Raw genomic sequence first — 19,077 nt, forward strand, 5'->3', positions numbered from 1 at the left:
AGAGTTGGTCTTTTCTGGAGGTTTCACTGTATTAGAAAGGGAAATAGTGTATTGGAGAGATACATTCTTCCAATTTTTTTCATTTGTTAAACCACCAGTAGGTTTAAGAAAAACAAATTTTAGTATAACTTTAAGTTATTTATTAAAAATAATTCCATTTATAATGTTATTTACACATTTTTCTTCAATATTGAATTTTGGGCTAGATGTTACTGTCAGATAGTCATAATGAGCCACTGTCCAATATCTAGCCAACTGGCCAGATCGGCTAGGTACATTCAGCTCCCTGGATACCTCTGGCATCCCTTGGCCAAAGTATTAAAAGCAAATGACAATTGTTCATTTTTGCTATGAGAAGTAACATTTTCAAAATGTATTGTGGAATTCCTAAAAATTGTTTTAAAAAAAGAACTGTAATTTTTTTTTTTTGAAATTTTAATTAAAAAATTATCTTTATTTATTTATTTTTTCATATTTTGGTAAAATTCTCTAAAATGTTTCGAACATTGAACACTTAACTTTCTGCAAATGATAACTAAAGATTAATTAATACCAAATTATTCATGTTTAAATTTTTAAAAATTTGAATATGAATGAGGTTTGATTTAATGTGGATGAGACAAAAATTTCTGCAAATTGTAAAAAAAGCAGCGCTTTAAATTTCAAGTAACAATAAAATATTTGATGTTTAAACTTATACATATGTCTGATATTTTAAATATCTCTTTTGTTAGAGTTTTAAATGTGTTCCGTATTTAGAAGTTTGACTGTATTTTATTACTGGTTTAAATTTATTTGATTGTTAAACTGAAAATAATTTTTGTAATAGGAGTATTAAATGTTAACTTTGAAATTCACAAAATAATAGGATGTGGAAAAAAAATCATAATTTTTTATAAAAATAGAATCCTTGATTTAAGTGATATATATATTTTTTTAATGCAAAATTCAGCTTTTATGTAATACTGTTATGTTTACTATCAAGCATTGTCTTTCTAAATTTTTTAAGTTATTGAATCTTTTACTAGTTATTCTAAGAAGCTTAATGTATACATATTTGAATGTAAATTTTTATAATTTGTGTTATAATTGATTTATAGGGAATGAATGTTAAGTGATTTGATGAATTTTCAGCATCATGTTAAATAAATTGCACTTAAAAAAATAAAAGATAATAATTAGAAAAATAATAGCAGAAATATTTTATAAAATTCACAGCAAAGGTAGCTTTTAAGCTTTAAAATCTTGCATATTTTTTGGTACTGACAAGAAAAGAAAAATCCCTTATATACAAATGATAAAGTAAATACAAGATATAGAAAAGTCACCTAATGCATTTCAGATGTATATTTTAATCACTTAATCCTTTTGTTGCTTTAAAAAATATTTGCATCTTATTATTTTGTGGTCAATATATAGGGATATTATCTAAGCTTATTTTAAATTTTTTTAAATAATTTTACTCTTGAAAGATTCATGCACAGATTTTTTGTACACAGTTCTCAGAATCTCTTTAAAAATATGTCAAATAGTCTTATCCACTCTGCCCTGGCCTTATTTAAATTTTTTCATCTAGCTTTAAAATATGAGTAATAGGTATAACTTTCTATTGGAAAAAAAAAAACAGATTATCTCCTAAATATTTTGAAATTTCTCTCTAAGTGACCCTCATAAGCATTCGGTAAAGGATATCATTTCATGATCAAAAGAATATAAAAACTGTTTTTCTCTCCTGCCAGAAGTCATTTTGGGCTGGGAAGAAAATGGGTTACGTCGCAGGTTGGTTGCCCGTTTTAGATTTAAGTAATGCTGATAAAATTTAAATGAGTTTTTTTTAAAATGTGATTGAAACCCTTGACCCTCTGCCAAATTAGGATTTAGAATAATGAATATTCAGTGACTTAGTTCTTTTTTAAATTAAACAACAATAAAATAATTCTCGTTAAATAGTTCTTTTTTGAACATCCTGTAATTTTAATAAATTGTAAGTAAATTTGTTGCTTAAAAATTATTTAGTTACTTACAATTAAAAAAGCTAAAGAATAACTTAGTATTGTTTTTTTTTTAAGAATAATTTTAAATGTGTTAATGCAAAAAATAAAAAATACAAAAAATTACACAACATTTGAAAACTTTGCTTGATTGTTATCCAGTGATATTTCCTCAGCATTATAATTAAGATTTAAAAGCATTTGAAATGACCTTGATTCCTTTCTACACCTAGCTTCTTCCAATTTAGTACTAGTTAAAATACTATGTTTATTGATTTTTAAATTTTGTAATTACTTTAACTAGACGTATTGTATTCTTATAAATGTGTATTTTTGTTTCAGGTTATTACATTAACTCTATCTAGCCAATATAGTGAACCGCAAGAAATTGTACTTAGAAAAACTTCTGATGAGCAGGGAGATGTTGCAAGTGTTTCATTTAATATACCTAATGCTGAGGCTGTGCCTGGTCCAAGTATGGCTGAACCAGCTCATAAGAATATTAGTCAGTTCCTTGGACATATTGTTGGAGGAACCGCGTCTACTTCTTCTGCTGTGAGCTCGTTAACTAGACTTGAGAAAACATCACCTAAACCAGAATCATCTATAAGTTTCCGTTCACCTAATGTCATAGCCCCATCAAGTACTGAACCTATTCCTTTTCCTCCTTCTGCACTTGTCACCACAACAAGTGCTACTATGCCCAGTTCATCACGTATATCTCCAAATGTTTCTGTTAAGCCTCCCACTAGTTTTGGCCCATTCCCTTTTGCTAGTATGACTCATGCTATGAATACCAAAAATAATTCTGCAAGCCCACAGTATCAACCCGTTCTTCATGTTCAAGCAGGCAATCCTCGACTTTCATTTTCCTCTACAGCTGTACAAATATCAAATTCTATCTTAAATTCTACTTGTAGTGCTATAACTGCAACTTCTTCAGTGTCTTCTAAAGTTTCTAACTCAAATTTACAGAAAGTGCCCAGAACTATAACAAATTCAGCTTTTAATAATGTAGTTACTAGAGCGCCTCCACCTAACGCTATAGCATCCACTTCGAGAGCAAATGTGGCTCTATCAAGTCCTCTTCTTGTTAATTTACTTCAAAGTGAAACATCAAATTTGCCACAAAACAATAAATTAATGCCGCCTCCTGCAGATGCTGCTAATCAACAACCAAAACGAAAAAGAAAACCTCGCAAGTCTAAAGAAAAGATTTTAGAAGATGGAAACACTGGTTATTCTGCTTCTCCTTCACCACCTTCTTATCAATCTCACATAGGGTCTAGATCACCTGGAGGATTTGATCCTTTAAGTGTTCTTAATCAATCCCTTAATGTGCCTATAAATAATAATTTAAGCATTTCAAGTTCTCAAGTAGCAAATATTCATCCTTTGGCCCAAGGTCAACCACCTGTCTCGAACATTAAACCACAAACTCATCAACAGGGAATATCTTTACAGCCTCAAGTTCAAGGGCAACCTATGGTGTCGACAACTAGATCACTCGGACCCCAAAATATATCTGCCTTTCGGCAAACTCAAGGACCACGGACAGTGCCAAACATTCATCCTCAGGCACAAGGTCAGCCTCAAGTGCACACGGGTAATCTTCCTCTCCATACACATATTCCAGTTGGAGCTCCTCAAATAGCAAGACCTGCATCAGGAAGTTTACAATCGTATGCAATGTCTGCTCCACGTTCCATGCCCTTAAGTCAGATGCGACCTCTGTTTCAATCGAGGGAAACATCTTTAAGTAAAGCCCTCGAGAAACCAAATAAAGATGTTACGTTTATGAAAACTGATCGAACTAGTGCCCCTTCTACTCCGAGTACTTCAACTCCAGATTCAAATCCTTTCCCTTCACCTCCATCTTCATCTGATGGAAAAACAAAACATTTGATCAATCCATTTACTGGACAACTTGAACCAATGCCAAGTGATGAAGAGGAGGAGGAAGAATCAATAGAATCTCTTCCTCCTTTTCCAGATTTTGAAAATGATGTTTCTGAGAAGAGTCATTCTGAAAGGAGTCTCTCTGATGGTGGTAAAGACACTAACCTCTCATCTGATACTGATTCTGGTATTAGCAAATCTATAACTGATGTATCTCAATCTTCATCTGAAGGTTTAGCTACTGATTCTGGTAAAGATTCAAGGAAAAGCGAAACTTCTAAAATAGATATTTCTACTGCAAGTGTTGCATCATCTATATCTGGTGAAAAAATTAAATTAAGACTAAAATTAGATCCCAAAACTTTGAGGGAATCAAAAGAAAGTGAAGTGAAAGAAAAACGTAAAGAATCGAATCCACAATATAATCCCAAAATTGATGTTGCTGTTGTAAGTATTCCTGGTTTTAAAAAGAATTCACCTTCTGCCGTTACCGAACCTCGTGTGCCTCCTCTACATATCTCACTACGTGGTCCTAATGCTGCGGTTGTTGTAAGTCCTAGGAAAGACGATTCTAAGTCCAGGTATTCGTTGAGCAAAGAGGATCAATCATCTGGTGATATGCCTTCTAAAGTGAGCCAGAAGAAAATTCGATCACCGAGAACTGCCAGAACTGGGGATGTTTCTGCTGGTCCTCCCTCTGCCACTGGTCGCACCTCTGAGTTATTGGATAAAAGAATTCGAAGTTCCAATAAAGATGTTAAAAAAGTGAAAGAGGAGGTTTGGAATCAAAATGTTAAAAATATGTCCATGTCTGGCGGAGGAATTGTTGAAATGAGTGAAAAAGTTTCTTCAAGTCGTATTTCCTCGTACGAGACTTATCTTTCTAGTACGGCAGTTAATAAGTCTGCAGCGCAGAATAAAACTTCCAATATTTTTAGCCTTGCATCGAGAGACTCCTGCAAGTCGGAAGTCATGACACTAACTTCGTGTTCAACTGGAGAAAGTGTTACAATACACTCTTTTTCTGGTTCCAAATCTCCTCTGCCAGTGCAGGTACCGGCAGTCTCTGAAACTGAAGTTGCTTCTGTTGATGCTTCACAAGCAATACAGACAAATGCTAGCTCAATGGTATCAGACGTAGCATCATCTGTGGTGTGTGGTACTTCGACTGTCGAAAGTACTGCATCGACTGTTCAAAGAACTGCATCAGCCGTTGAGAGAACTGCATCAGCAGTTGAGAGAACTGCTTCAACTGTTGAGAGAACTGCTTCAACTGTTGAGAGGACTGTATCAACTGTTGAAAAGAATTCACCAACAATTGAAAAGGCCACACCAACAGTTGAAAGTACTAGTTCAACTGTTGAAAACACTACACCAACAGTTGAAAGCACTACACCAACAATTGAAAACACTACACCGACAGTTGAAATGACTACATCAACCAGTGAAAGGACTACATTAGCAGTTGAAAGCACTTCATCAACAGCAGTTGAAAGGGTTAAATCAATGGTTGTTGATAAACTGACTAATTCGCTTGGCACTAAGTCAAGTGGGGTAACATCAAATGTAGGATGTATAAAAGAAGATTTATTTTCAAGTAGGTGTTATTAATTTCTTTTTTTATATATATATATATTTTTTTATTTGATTTATTGTCAGCTGTATATAAAATTGTGTATTTTAAATCATTGTAACTTTTTATTCTTAATTGGGTTGATCAAGAAAAAGTGAGTCATAGTGGAAATAAGTGCCACAGTAAACTTCATTTTAATGTGTTTTTTAATTATTATTTTTAAGCTTTATAATATTTTCCAAATAGTAGCATAGATAGTAATAGATATTTTCAGCCTGAAATATTGTATGTTTTTTGATGATTTGCTACTTTTACCTGAGCTAAGTAAAATGCTGTTTCTTAAAAATATTTAGCATGGAAATTTATGAAATACTGAAAAACACCTTTGCAGCCAAACAATGAGTCATTCTTTTAATTTTAGAAAATGTAATCTAAAATTAAATATTTTAGATGAATGAATCATTTTAGAAAATTTTTGTACCTTGATTTCCAGTATAATGGACCATTTCTCTGCTATTTATTTCTTCTGTTGCTGATACATACTTAGTAATACTGATTCCCAACACTTACTTTCCATTTTAATTCAAAGGTTTTCATTTTTTTTTTTTTTTTTTTTGTTACAGACTGCAAATTTTATGCTAAATATTAATTGGAATAATGTAGTCCTTTTAAAAATTATTGTGTGCTTCATCAGAATTTTTCAAATGGTTCCATTTATAATAAAATTCTGTACAAGTAAGATACAATAAAGATTCAAAATAAAGGTTCTGTACAAATATTATTTCACAATAATATTTGTACAGAATCTTTATGGAATTCTTGTACTCTGTGCAAAAATCTTTTCTTTTCTTTGGAGCCCTTCTATTATATTTAAAAGCATAATCAGAGAAACCATAAAATTTCTAATAATTGCTCTTTTCAAATTTTTGATTCAGCAAAGTCATATATTAACTTGCCGTATTTAACTGAAATAATAGAAAAATTTGATAATCATTTTTGTTGAATTGTTATTTAATATTGGATTCTTTTAGTTAAATTTTAGGTTTATAAAAGTTTTTTCTCAAAACAATAAAAGAGTTAAAAAGCAGAGAAACATTGATATCTGTCTAAGACTCGAAGACTTAATATATAAAATATATATTTTAAAAAAGTGAAAACAAAAGAACAGCAATTGAAAAGATAAATAAATTTGAAATTGATTTGCTTTTTCTCAGAAGCATTTCTTGACTATGTTTTTTCATTGGCAACAGTTTTTGTTAAATTTTAACTACTGCCATTCCAAAAACACAAACAAATATTGCAACCTTACTGAATTCAAAATTCGCTTTTATTACAACAATTGCCTTTTTTTAAGAATTTAATTCAAATATACATTTCAGAAATAAAAAATACTGCAGAACTATATTCAAAGTTTACTCCCCAGAAACAATTTTATTTCCGTTCTACCCAAAATTTAATTAAAATAGAGCTATACAAACACACAATACTATTGAATAATGCTAATCATACATTTCATAATTAATTTTAAAGTCAGATTTACATCAACTGTTTGCCACAATAATTTTTCCATTTAACACGTTGACTGCCACACATGTTCACAGTGAAATCTCCTTCAGGCCACGAGTACCGCTGTCCGAAGCGTATTCTGCTGAGTGCTCCCACCGATATTTTAATAATGCGAGTCTGGTGGTCATAAGAATAATATCTCGCTCCCTTTGTTTCCATGGTATCATATTTGTTTATTTGTGTCCGTTGCTTCTCATTTCACCACTTTACACAATCAGTTTGAATCTTTGCCAAGTAAAGAAGAGTATGACTTAAAATCTTTACCCAAATTTATTGAAATTTCAAAAATTAAAATAGATAAGTTATTTCTTCCTTTGCAAATAGTCAAATAAGCGTCACCCCAATGTGATTGACACAGCCCAATTTAAAATTTTGCTGTCAACTGAATATGGGTGACGCTGCAATCAATGTGTTAAGGAATATTGAGAAATGGCCCTTTACATTTAAAAACAATCTGTGCAGGAAATTCTGGCTCAACTATATGCCTGCAATGAATGGCTCTTAACATTTGAAAAACCAACAGCAACAGTCTTGATACCACTCTGCCCCAAATTTCTTAAACATCAAGAAATAAGAATTTCTCCAAAATCTAAATATATTAAAATAACTCATCTAAAAGCATATTATCCAGACAAGATAAATATACTTCCATAATATTCTTTTAACCAGGTTTCTATTTCTTGTAATCTACGCAAAATTACAATATAAACTTATTTAATCATTTTTTTAATTAAGAACATTTTGTATCCACACTTCTCACAATTGATCTCACTTTTTATCAAATTTTATCAAAAAATCTGAAATTTCTCTATCACTAAACAATAACATCTTGTAAAAAAATGCTCATCAGATGCCAAGCATCCTTAACAAAGTTCCTGATAGCATTTTTTTCTTTCAATTTCTCCTGCATTTTTTTTAAAAAATAACATTCCTTATATTCAACAAATATTATTTGACAAAATTACAACTACTCTTCCATAAACTAACAATCTTAAGATCTTAACTTAAGATCTGTGTAAAAAGTATGTAATTAAAAACGTTTTTTTTTTTTAATTATCTGATATATACAGTTTTTCTTTTTAATGAAATTTTGGTTGCATTAATTGTATGTACTTATTATGAGGTGCAATCTACTCAGAGTGAATTTCCTAGTCATTCTGAATAGATAGACAGGTTTTGAGTGCATAAAAGACCACAACTATTAAAGCTTACCTAATGAGTCTTTTAAATTGAATGAACTTAAACTGTAAGTTGGTATAGGAGGCTGAAATATACATAATTTAGATGCCCTTCACGTCTTGTATTAGCAATAAAAGAGCATTGCTGTTTTATATCACAAAAAGAAAGTTCAAAATTTTGAGGTATTTTATTTTGTGATCCAATTCATTTCTGATACATCATGATGTGTAAACCATATGAATGTGAGCACTATTTAATAAAAATAGATCATATCCAGCATTGTCAGATAATTTATTATCTATTATTTAAAATGTAATAAAAACTTTACTTCTTGAAAGTTAAGAAATGAAACTAGTGGTGTGGTAAATTTTCAATATGTCTGTAGTATTCTTCAGCCTTATCCTATCCGATTTAAATTGTGGCATATTAACTGTTCGTTTCTGTTTTAACAGGCATGTGATTCCTCTGCTAATTTGCGGAACTCCGCTGATTTTTGGGAATCAATAATTTATATTCTGACAGTCTGAAATTTAAATTTCGTTAACTAATCAAAATCTCGTTAATGCGAGATTTATTTCGCTCTTACCTGCACCCTTCCTTATTTCTTGTCTACATGCGGTAACGACTTTCTTTGCACAGATTGTTTGAGAAGAACGCAACTTCGGATGAGCTTCGATAACACAAGACAGAATGGAAATTTTTTTCTCGACTAGAATTAATGAACTACTGAGGCAAACACAAAATAATAAAATTTATAATCTAAAAATTAAGTTTTTCTGAAAATTTAAATGATCGTTCGCTAGAAAAAAGAGTGTTTTCTCACATATTTTAAAACTTATGCTTTAATGAGTGGAAATTTTGTTACAAGTTCTGATTTGTAACGAAAGAATTCTTTAATCAATGTGATATATTTGCCCTGTTTTTTATTTGGTTGCAACTAGATCGAATTAATTTTTAATGTGATATTACGATGTGCAAATTTCGAACCACTTTCTAATGCGCCCTATACCATCGTCAATCAGGGTTTGATCTTTTTTTCATTTACAGTTAATTCAATTGATTTTCACATGGTTTTTAAAATTCCAATATTATTACGCTATGCGAAATGTTTTGATTAAAGTTTTTGATGTGCTAAATTTACATTGATACCATCGTAAATTCATGCGTTGTTTCAATTGTTTTATAGTCTATTAATACTATTAATTTTTCAATGTTTCTTTAAATTCCTGTATTGTTTGTACATTATTATTATGACATATGAAATTCAATTTGTGTGTTCACTAATCTGTTTTTGACAGGATGATACCACTGTTTTTCTGTTCGACTTTTTCACAGTTATTGCTACTAATATAATATACACATGGTATTTTAAGTCCTGATTCTCTGCAATTTAATGGTTTTCTGAACATATGGTAGAATCTGAATTATTCGTTAGGACTTTCCGAAGTATATTCCGATGAGTTTTTTTTTTCCCTCACATTTCTTTTTTCCTGAATTTAAAAAATATGCTATAATAATTCAGTTATACATGAGGCCAAAAAAGAAAAATAAGAAAGAAACACTCTGTATTGCATGATTATATAGATTGGATAATTTTTGTTAGATAAAGAAAAAATTTTTAAAAACAGTGTTTTAAAATTTTTGATACTTCTATTATTTTGTTTTCTTAGTTTTAAAATTTATTTTAAATAAATTGCTGCCTTAATTAATTTTAGTTAACGAAATTACATTCTTTCTTGGTGTTTGTTAAATTCCAACACATTTGAAATTACATTTTTAAAAATGTTTTGCTTCTAGAGATTGAAAGTACAGATTAAAGTAAACATTTAATGCTGTCTTAATATAGACTTGCATAGCTGTAGAAAATAATTAATTAACATGATTTTTTTTTCAAAAAATAATGCAATAATGTTAATTAAAATTCCACCTTTTGAATGAAAAAGCATGGAATTAAAATCTACATTTTATTTTATTGGTGAAAAATGTATATTTCTTAAGCTTGAGGTTATACTAAAAAGAAATTACCCTAATATGCCAAAAATAGGAAAAAAAAAAAAAAAAAAAAAAAAAAGGCTGAATTCAGATATTTTTCTCCTGATATAGTGTCATTCTTCTCTTCAAAGTCTATTTGAAGCAGTAGGGTTATTAACTGGTATTTTTTCTCACATAATATGTTTACAGTATCTTTGACATTATCTGATTTTCTATAAAGAAATTTGGTGGAAAAAAAATTCCAATGAGTACATAGAATTTAAGAAAAATTTTGTTTAACTTGACTTATCTATTTTGATATAGAATTAAAAATGAATATTTTAGTATAAAAATGTATAGATAAAATATATTTTTATTTTTTGCTGAATGACTACATTTATAAACACAATCTGTTGCATTTATTTTGTCATTTTAAAAATCCAGAAAAAAAGAAAAGAAATCACAATTTTAAATTTAAATTATGGTTTACTAATTGAAATTTTGTTTTAATAGTTATAGTACAGGGGTCTATCCAATCCAAATTTCCTACTGTTTAGCGGTACCTTCACAAATTCAACTTTAGAAAAAATGGTACAGTACAGAACCCGTTATCCGGAATTCAGAAAACCGGAATAAAATTCGATAAATTTTCCCGCCATTTTAAAAAAAAAAAAAAAATTTTTTCCTCATAAAATTTTAGGATTTTTCTTTCTTTTTTGAAAGATGTTTACCTTACAGTCATTTTGGAAATAATCATTAGTGTATTGCATGATCGTTTTTTCTTCTTTTTAAGATTATTACCAAATATTTTTTTTAGTTGGGTTTAACAATAAAAAAAACGGCTTTTTGTAGCGATTCAGAAAACCGGAAAAATCAGTTATCCGGAATAGCGATGGTCCCGATCGTTCCGGATAATCGGTCCCGTACTGTAGAATAATTTGACAAAATACTTTTTTCTTAAAATTTTATTTTTGTCGTAAGAAACCATATTTCTCCATATCCATCAACCAATCCATATTTTTACCATATTTGTGTTGATTTTTAATTTTCACAAATTATGTCTAAATTTTCACAAAATAGGTACCTCTCAGAAAAACCTAGACAGACCCCTGAAGTATTCTTAAAATTTTCTATTTCATCTAGTCTTTAAATTTCAACTATGCATTTATTTCAGAATGGTTGCTATGTATTATAATGAAAAATTATTTTAGTAAGTTAGAGCTTCTGAAATATTGTTATAATATAGTTTTAATATTAATTTAATTTTGATTAAGCATTTACAAAGTTTTTATAATCACAAATTTTAGTTCTTACAGTGTATTTGAATAAAAATCAAAGAAATCTGATTTAAATCAAAAAAATCTGATTTAAATAAGAAAAAATCTGATTTAAATCAAAAAAATCCGATTTAAAATTTAAAAAATCTGACTTTTTTGAGTTTTTTTAAAAAAAAAATCTAAAAAATCACGAACCCTCCTAAGTAAATGATTTCTTCTAAACGTGTTATGTATTTCTTACAGATTCAAGGAAATCACCTATTATGCAACATCTACCTCATTCACCTACTGCACTTGTCGATAATAAAACTAGTTTACAAACAAATTGCTCTAGTGACCAGACTCAATCACTATCTGCCAGTAGTATAAATGTAGTATCCACTGTGCCTCTGAGTACTAACTCAACTTCTTGTATTACTAAGGAAGAAACTTTAGATAAAACTGTTCCACTACAAGAAGATGGACTCTCTAAACTTGATAGAGTTGAGGCTAATCCTGTAGCTAATGTAACTAGTTCGGTGGATGGCCAAACACTTCAAACTAATCACCAGTGCAATATTAATCCTATAAATAATGTAAAAGAAAATATAGATGGTGTTTTAAATGTAGATAATGTACAAAGTGAACAATTTGTTTCTCACACAAAATCTATGCAAAATATAGAAAACCCTGCAATCTGTGAAGTACAAAATATTGTTGATGTAAATAAGAACACTACTGCTGTCAGTAAAGAAAATCCTGATGTTGATTGCAGTGAAACTGTAAAAATTCAGTCATTAATTAGTTCACAAATTTCATCTTGCAACAGCTCAGATAAGTGCAAAAAGTTGTTGTTTTCTAATCATTCTGACTCCTGTAATTCATTAGTTGCGTGTTTAACATCAGTACCTAAAACGGAGATGAACGATACCTTAGAATCCTCGGATAAGAGTATTTGTTTAGTTGGTATTAAAAAATCTCCGATTGCGCAGATAATCAATGTCGATAACTTATCAATCCAACCTCATGTGATTGAAGTGCCTTTGCAAATCGCACCAGCTGTGCCAAACATGTTGGCCAAAACAGCACTTGCATCTGAAATGAAATCTGTTACTTCAATTATATCGACTGGTGGCAGTGCTTTTCTTCAAACACGAAATATGTTGGTGATGCAGGAGACGAACAATACAGTTAGTGAAGGCCGAACAACCCCAGAAACTAACGTCGTAAATGCAATTGCATCGGAAAAAACTGCACCGAGTTTACCTTGCATTCCTAATGAGAGAATCAAATTAGTGAATCATTTAAGTGCTGCATCGGAATCTGTGAAAGAAAGTCCACCCCAAAACTCATCCACTGCTGCCAGTGAGGAATCTAGTATGGATTCCATTGATGAAGAAAGGAAAAAGAATTTACAATTACCCACTAGCTCACCTAGTTTAAAGCTGGATACCTCACTTTCAAAAACAGATAACATACAGAACAATAATTGTTCTACATCTGTTGCAGAAAATGTAACTTCTAAAACCGACGTTGCTCAACCATCTAGAGTGGCCTCAAGCAATATTATTTCAACAGAAGGTATGTATTTTTTTCAATATAAATTTTTAATCTTTCATCAAGTCTTAAGCTTCTGTGCTCGTTTGTATCTGTCCACAACTTCTCTATTGAGAGCAAAAGAACCTATGTATTAAGCATTGCAGTTGAGTGATAAAAAAAATTTGAGTCAAAATATGGGAAGAGACAAACTATTATCCTAATGCTAAAGCAGGGATGGCAATTTTCTTCCACAATGGAAAAAACTGCAAAAAGAAAGGAAAAAAAGAAACCCTTTTCGAAAAAGAAATATTAAATAATAATATAGAAGCTATTTAATAACTCATTTTTGTAAATAAAAATAAAAGATATATATATATATATATTTGTGAAAAAATATTTTTTTAAATTCGAACAATTCATGTAATAATTATTATAGTTAAAAAATTTTTTTTTTATCATTTTTTAGTTCCCTACATTCTGTCCAGTTTCTTTCTTTCTTTCTTTCTTTTTTTTTTTTTAAACTTTCTTTCAACTGTGCTCTATCCCAACCAAGCGCTAAAGTTGAAAAGAACTTTACATTCACATTTTCTTTATAAATACTAATAGATCTCAAATTTTTTAACTAGTAGCAATTTATTACAACAAAAAGATCCTGATGTGAGTCATGTTATTAAATAAAAAAATTTACAAATGAAAAGTAGAAAGAAAAAATTCCTACAGTTTTTACTGTATGGGATCATTTGCCAAAACATTAGTTTCTGTTTATTGAAAATACTTTTTTTTTTCACTTATCAGGGTAATGCTCTGCTTGCTTTGCTTCATAATACACAACAGAAATTTTGTTTAAAATTAATTAAATGTAATCGATTGAAATATATCTCGACTTAAATGATGATTCAATTTCTGTGTGTGCAATTTAGCTAAATTCAAAATGCAATTGAAGAGCTTGTATTCCTTTCCTTAACCCAGTGCTCGAAAAAACTCAGAAATTTTACCCGTCCCCGAGGACGACTTGTCCAACAGTGTACCCGTTCTCTCCTTTGAAACTAACCCAAAGCTTCTAAATAAATAAAAATAAAATTTTCTCTTATTTATTACAAGCATTTTATAAATTGCATAATGAATTAGTAGTTACTAGGATTGCATTATATAGTAATAAAAAAATACTAGGTTACCTAGTATTTCTTTTATGAAATAATTTAAATGACAAAGGTCAAATTATCTGGAATGTGAATTTATCCGAGGGTACTGCATTTTTTAAATGAATCAAATATGGCGTTTGCCAGTTCCACAGTCGAGCTAATGATTTACAGAGGTTTTTGCTCAGAAATCTGAAAGGGGTTTTCCATTTAGGAAGAGGTTCATAATTGCGTTTAACACTTCTTGTTTAAGACCAGTACGTACTGTGTTTTTTTGTAAGTTCATAGCTGAAAAGCCAGAGGAATTGAAAAGATCAAAGGAATTGTTAATTCCTTCGTTAGGAATCCAAATGCACATGCACAGAGCAACTTTTCCTTTGTTTACCGATTATGTGAGCATGGGCATTTGATATGACGAAGGAATTAACGGGATTTCTAGATTAGAGGGTCATTTTAGAAGTGAGGCGCTAGACTCTTCTAAGATAACAGAAATTGAAAATTTATCACAAACATTAACAGGAAAATGGCCGTCCAGCGGACGTCGGATTCGAGAAATTAGTTGTCCGTGGGGAATTTTTGGCCACCGAGGACGGGCGGTTTTTCGGGCCCTTCTTTCGGGATGTTATTTTAATGTTCATTTCAATTATTACACTGAGCTGTTCATTCCTGTGTAACGATCTAAGTCTTTTTTTTTTTTCTGAGAAAATCAATAAACATTATTAAACATCTTGAATTCATTTTAAATAAAAGTATAGTTTCAATATTACCTAGATTCTTATTTTGAATGGTTTTAATAAAAATTAAGTACCATTCATGCATAAAAGGGAATCTATCCAGGGCCGCCTCGAAAGAGGAGGAGTTATAGTTTAGGGGGCCACGGCACTCGTTTTCTGACGTCACGCATTACGATCCAGATACGTTTCTTCACTTTTTCTTTAGTAGTTTGAATGAAGTCAAAAAGAGATAGCTTTATTCATGAAATTTCAAGCTCTGCTAGAAAGGGATTCTTCGTTTTAACAAAAACATTGTATTTTCTTAGAAATAATTTCAAAAGAATATTAATTTAGTTATTTTTATGTGAAGTAGTGCAGAAAAATAACTTTTTCATCTATCCGAATATTTATAAGTTATCAGATAAGTTGACTTAAAACGAATTTCAAGAAATTTTTTAAAATATCTCTTCTGCCTAAATTACGTGACATTAATTAGAATTTAATTTATTCTAATTAAACATAATTTATTTTGTGCATGTATTCCAGCTTCTTTTGCATCTTAAATTACCAAACCTTTAACCTCATAAAATTTAGTGCAAATGAAATTATCATCCATAAGAAAAGTTGAATCTGAATGTATAGAGAGATAACTAGCCAATTTAATAAATGTTATGAGTTTCGTTAAAACATTTTAATTACAGATGGTAAATATTTCTTCTCCAAGTTATCTTTTTTTTAATTCGAAAAAAAAATAAAAATGTGATTTAGCTATGATGTTGCTTAACAATTATTTATTGCAAATTATATTTTAAATCCATATAAGTTGAACAACCAACTACACTTTTTATGATTCAACTAAATCTTCATTCAATCTATTGATATTTACTAATAGGAAGTTTTGAACCAAATAATTGGAATACTTTCAGGTAGGAGACTAGTCACATAAAAAAAAGAATAAAAAATAAATAAAAATAAATAAAAAATAAATAAATAAAAATACAGACAAGATATGAAAAATTAAACTAACTGGCGGTGAATCATTTGTTCTTATAAATACTATCTTGCAATAATTTTTGTTTAACTAGCAAAACAAAAGAAACTATTCAAAAGAAAACATAAACCAGTCATGGTTAAAAACAAATATATAGAATAACAAAGCAAGAAAAATATTAGAAACATATTTTAAGTACTGTATTATTAATGAAATGAGCAAAATTATTATGTACTAGTATTATAACTAGTATTAAGTATCCAATTTCATGGGTAACAACAATATTTAAAAATATTTTTTCCTCCCCTAATTGTATTAAAAATACATTGAATTCTCCCTCTAAAAGCTTAAAAACTATTTACCAATAGCATTGCATTTTTGACAATTTTGTACAATTTGTATTACACAAAAAAAAAATTAAATAAATAAATAGAAATTACATTTTGAAATGTGTTTCACTAAAGTAGCCAAACAGAAGAAATCATTCAAAGGGAAGTTTTTAAGCCTGACAGTGTTGTTAGATGCTTCAACCAACAAAAGCAAAATATAATTTGTTTTTTTCATCACCACTCGTAAAATAACAAATTTTATATAAGCCTTAGAAGAAATTCCTTAGAATTTTAATGAAAATGCTTAAAATTCCAAAAGCTAATATTTCTTTAATGCAGTCATACAACAAATAAGAACAAAACACGGACAATTAGAATAATAACTAGTAGTGCATTCATTATTTTCTGAAGAAAAAAAACAAGAAGAAAAAAAAACAATTTTGTTATGTAATCAACACAGCATACAACACAAACCAGCTGAAACATGGATCGTGATGCATGACGTCAGAGCTGAAGATCACTTTCAGTACCGAGGCCCCCTATTCAACTGTAACTCCTCCTTCTTTCGAGGCGGCCCTGATCTATCACCATTATTGTTTGTTATGTATTCATTAGGTTTAAAGAGATGCATTCTCAATTTTTGTTAATTTCTTTCTAGAGGTTATAATAATTTTATAAATCAAACTTTTCTTAAACTATTGTTTGTATCAGAAGGTAGTCTATTTTCAAATTAAAATATACAGTATTCTCATTCTTCTTGATTTTGTTTCGACTTTGAAGTTCTCGATTTAGGGTGACCCGGGGTAATTCACGATCACTCTGTTTCTGGGGTAAATAATGATCACCTAAGTTATATTTAAAAAAAAAATTTTTTTTTTAAGTTTGAGACATGGACAAGAATGCTTGTACACTTTACTAAAGTATAACTACATTTACTTAATAATAGCTTTTTGTTTTATCTAACAAAATAAGTATCTTTTAAACTGCTCTCTGTATTTTCAATTTCAAAGATGGGTTTCAAAATGTGCACATTTCTGCAAAGATCTCCCTCCTTCTCTTAATAATAAATATTTTGAGTTACTTTATATTTCTTTTATATAAAAATAGTGTAAGCTTTTGTTTAATTGTTTCATATCGACTGTAAACATAATTGATTATAGAAAACTGTATCAAATGTTGCCCCCTACAGATGGGGTAATTATTGATCACTGGGGTAATTCCTGATCACTGTAATTTCTTCTTATAAATAGTATATAAAATAGCTAATAAATAGCTAATTGTCTTTTCTTAAATAACAGTTCATATTTATTAAGTGGAACAACTATAAAATATATTTTAACTATCATCACAAAATTTGTTTTTAACGGTATACAAGACTGTATTCTGATTTGCACCATTTCTGGTTTGTCATACCTTGCTTCTATCTTAATTTTATGTGTGTACATTGTTAGAATAATTTTTAAGTTTATAAATTAGCTTAGTATAAATATGGTGAGAAATTATTAGCCTAAAAAGGATACTAAGCTTCTAGAAAGCAAAATTAGTTAATTTCTTTTAATGATTGAAAATGAAAATTTCAATGTGAGAGCTGCTGCCAGAGCTGTTGAGTTGACATACCTTACTTTACTTTACACTTTCACTTAATGAAGTTAAAAAATCCAGCAAAAGTAATCCATGAGGGAGCTTTCTTATATTTCAGCAGAACATGAGAATGAGTTGGCTGATTGCCTAAAATGTATGGCATGATGCAAAGATTTTTTGCAATTTAAAGTGTTAATCTTTCTTCTTGCTTTTAAATAAATAGTTTTATTAGCTGCTTAAACATATCTTTTTGGTTTATTTGTTTGATCTTGATGTCTTATTTGTTAATTACCATTATATAATTATTTTTAAACAGCCCCTTTACAATAAAAACTGGTGATCAGTAATTACCCCAGAAGTGATCAGGAATTACCCCAGAAATGATCAGGAATTACCCCAGAAATGATCAAGACCAGGGGTAATTCCTGATCACTAAAAATTTAAAATCTTTTAAATTCTAATTAGATTTTCAAACAAAAGAAGGAGGCATAGGACTCATCTCATATAGCCTCAAACTTCCAGTAAATATTAAAATTCTATCTTGAATAGTTTTTTCACAAAATAGATGTTTGCATTTTTTGATCAAGAATTACCCCGGGTCACTGTACTGTAATTAAAATAGTAGTTCACAACATGTCATATTAATATAATGGTTTATTATCAATTATTTTGTAAGCTTCTTATTCTTTATGATCAGCATGGTTTTGCCAATGTTAGTTTACAGGATTCGTAGTTTTACTTATATTCCTGTTTTCAAAACATACCATTTTGGCTAGCATGTAATTTTAAAGAATCTTTAGGATTTTTTTAAAATTTCTTTCTCTAGGAAAGAAACATGAAAAACTAACAATGTCAAAACAAGTATGTTTTTATTCAAAAGATGGAAATCCAAAACACGTTTCAGATGAAATAAAGTTAAGTTAAAAAATAGGGTTTGCAAAAACCGAAGTTTTTAAGAAAAAAAAAACCAGTGCATGTGTGTTTTTTTTATGAAAAAACCCAATTTTGTTCTGCAATAAGTGGATTTTATTGATTTTTTTTTCGTGAATAATCCCAATTTTGCTTGAAGATAAGTGAATTTTTTCAAGTATGTTTTACTATATGCATAGATACTAAATACAAGAACATGACATATACTAAATACAAGATATAGTAAATGTTATATTATATATTGCTTGATTATATAATATTGCTAAAATAAAAAATATTGCTTGATTATAGGGATTTACAAACAATATGGATATGAGAATAACCATTTCAGTCATTTTTCTATTTTCTAAATGTATAGTGAATTAAATAATGATGAAGTTGGTTAAATGATTCTTACTAAAATGTAGAGCATAATGTGTT

At 29.5% G+C, this 19,077-nt stretch overlaps 1 protein-coding gene across 4 annotated transcripts in view; it reads left to right on the top strand.

The window, feature by feature from the left end:
* LOC107452001 (uncharacterized) overlaps positions 1-19,077 on the top strand; it is a 49,012-nt gene that overhangs the window by 13,559 nt on the left and 16,376 nt on the right. For all 4 annotated transcript variants that reach the window (XM_016068265.5, XM_016068266.4, XM_071180221.2 and 1 more), the window contains 2 exons: positions 2,334-5,487; positions 11,700-13,016. In XM_016068265.5, the coding sequence (XP_015923751.3) occupies positions 2,334-5,487; positions 11,700-13,016 (4,471 nt within the window). The remainder of the gene's footprint in view (positions 1-2,333; positions 5,488-11,699; positions 13,017-19,077) is intronic.

Source organism: Parasteatoda tepidariorum, chromosome 1 (genome assembly GCF_982258835.1).
Source record: "Parasteatoda tepidariorum strain Cologne lab strain chromosome 1, Ptep-v5.0, whole genome shotgun sequence".
Classification (NCBI taxonomy): Eukaryota; Metazoa; Arthropoda; class Arachnida; order Araneae; family Theridiidae; genus Parasteatoda; species Parasteatoda tepidariorum.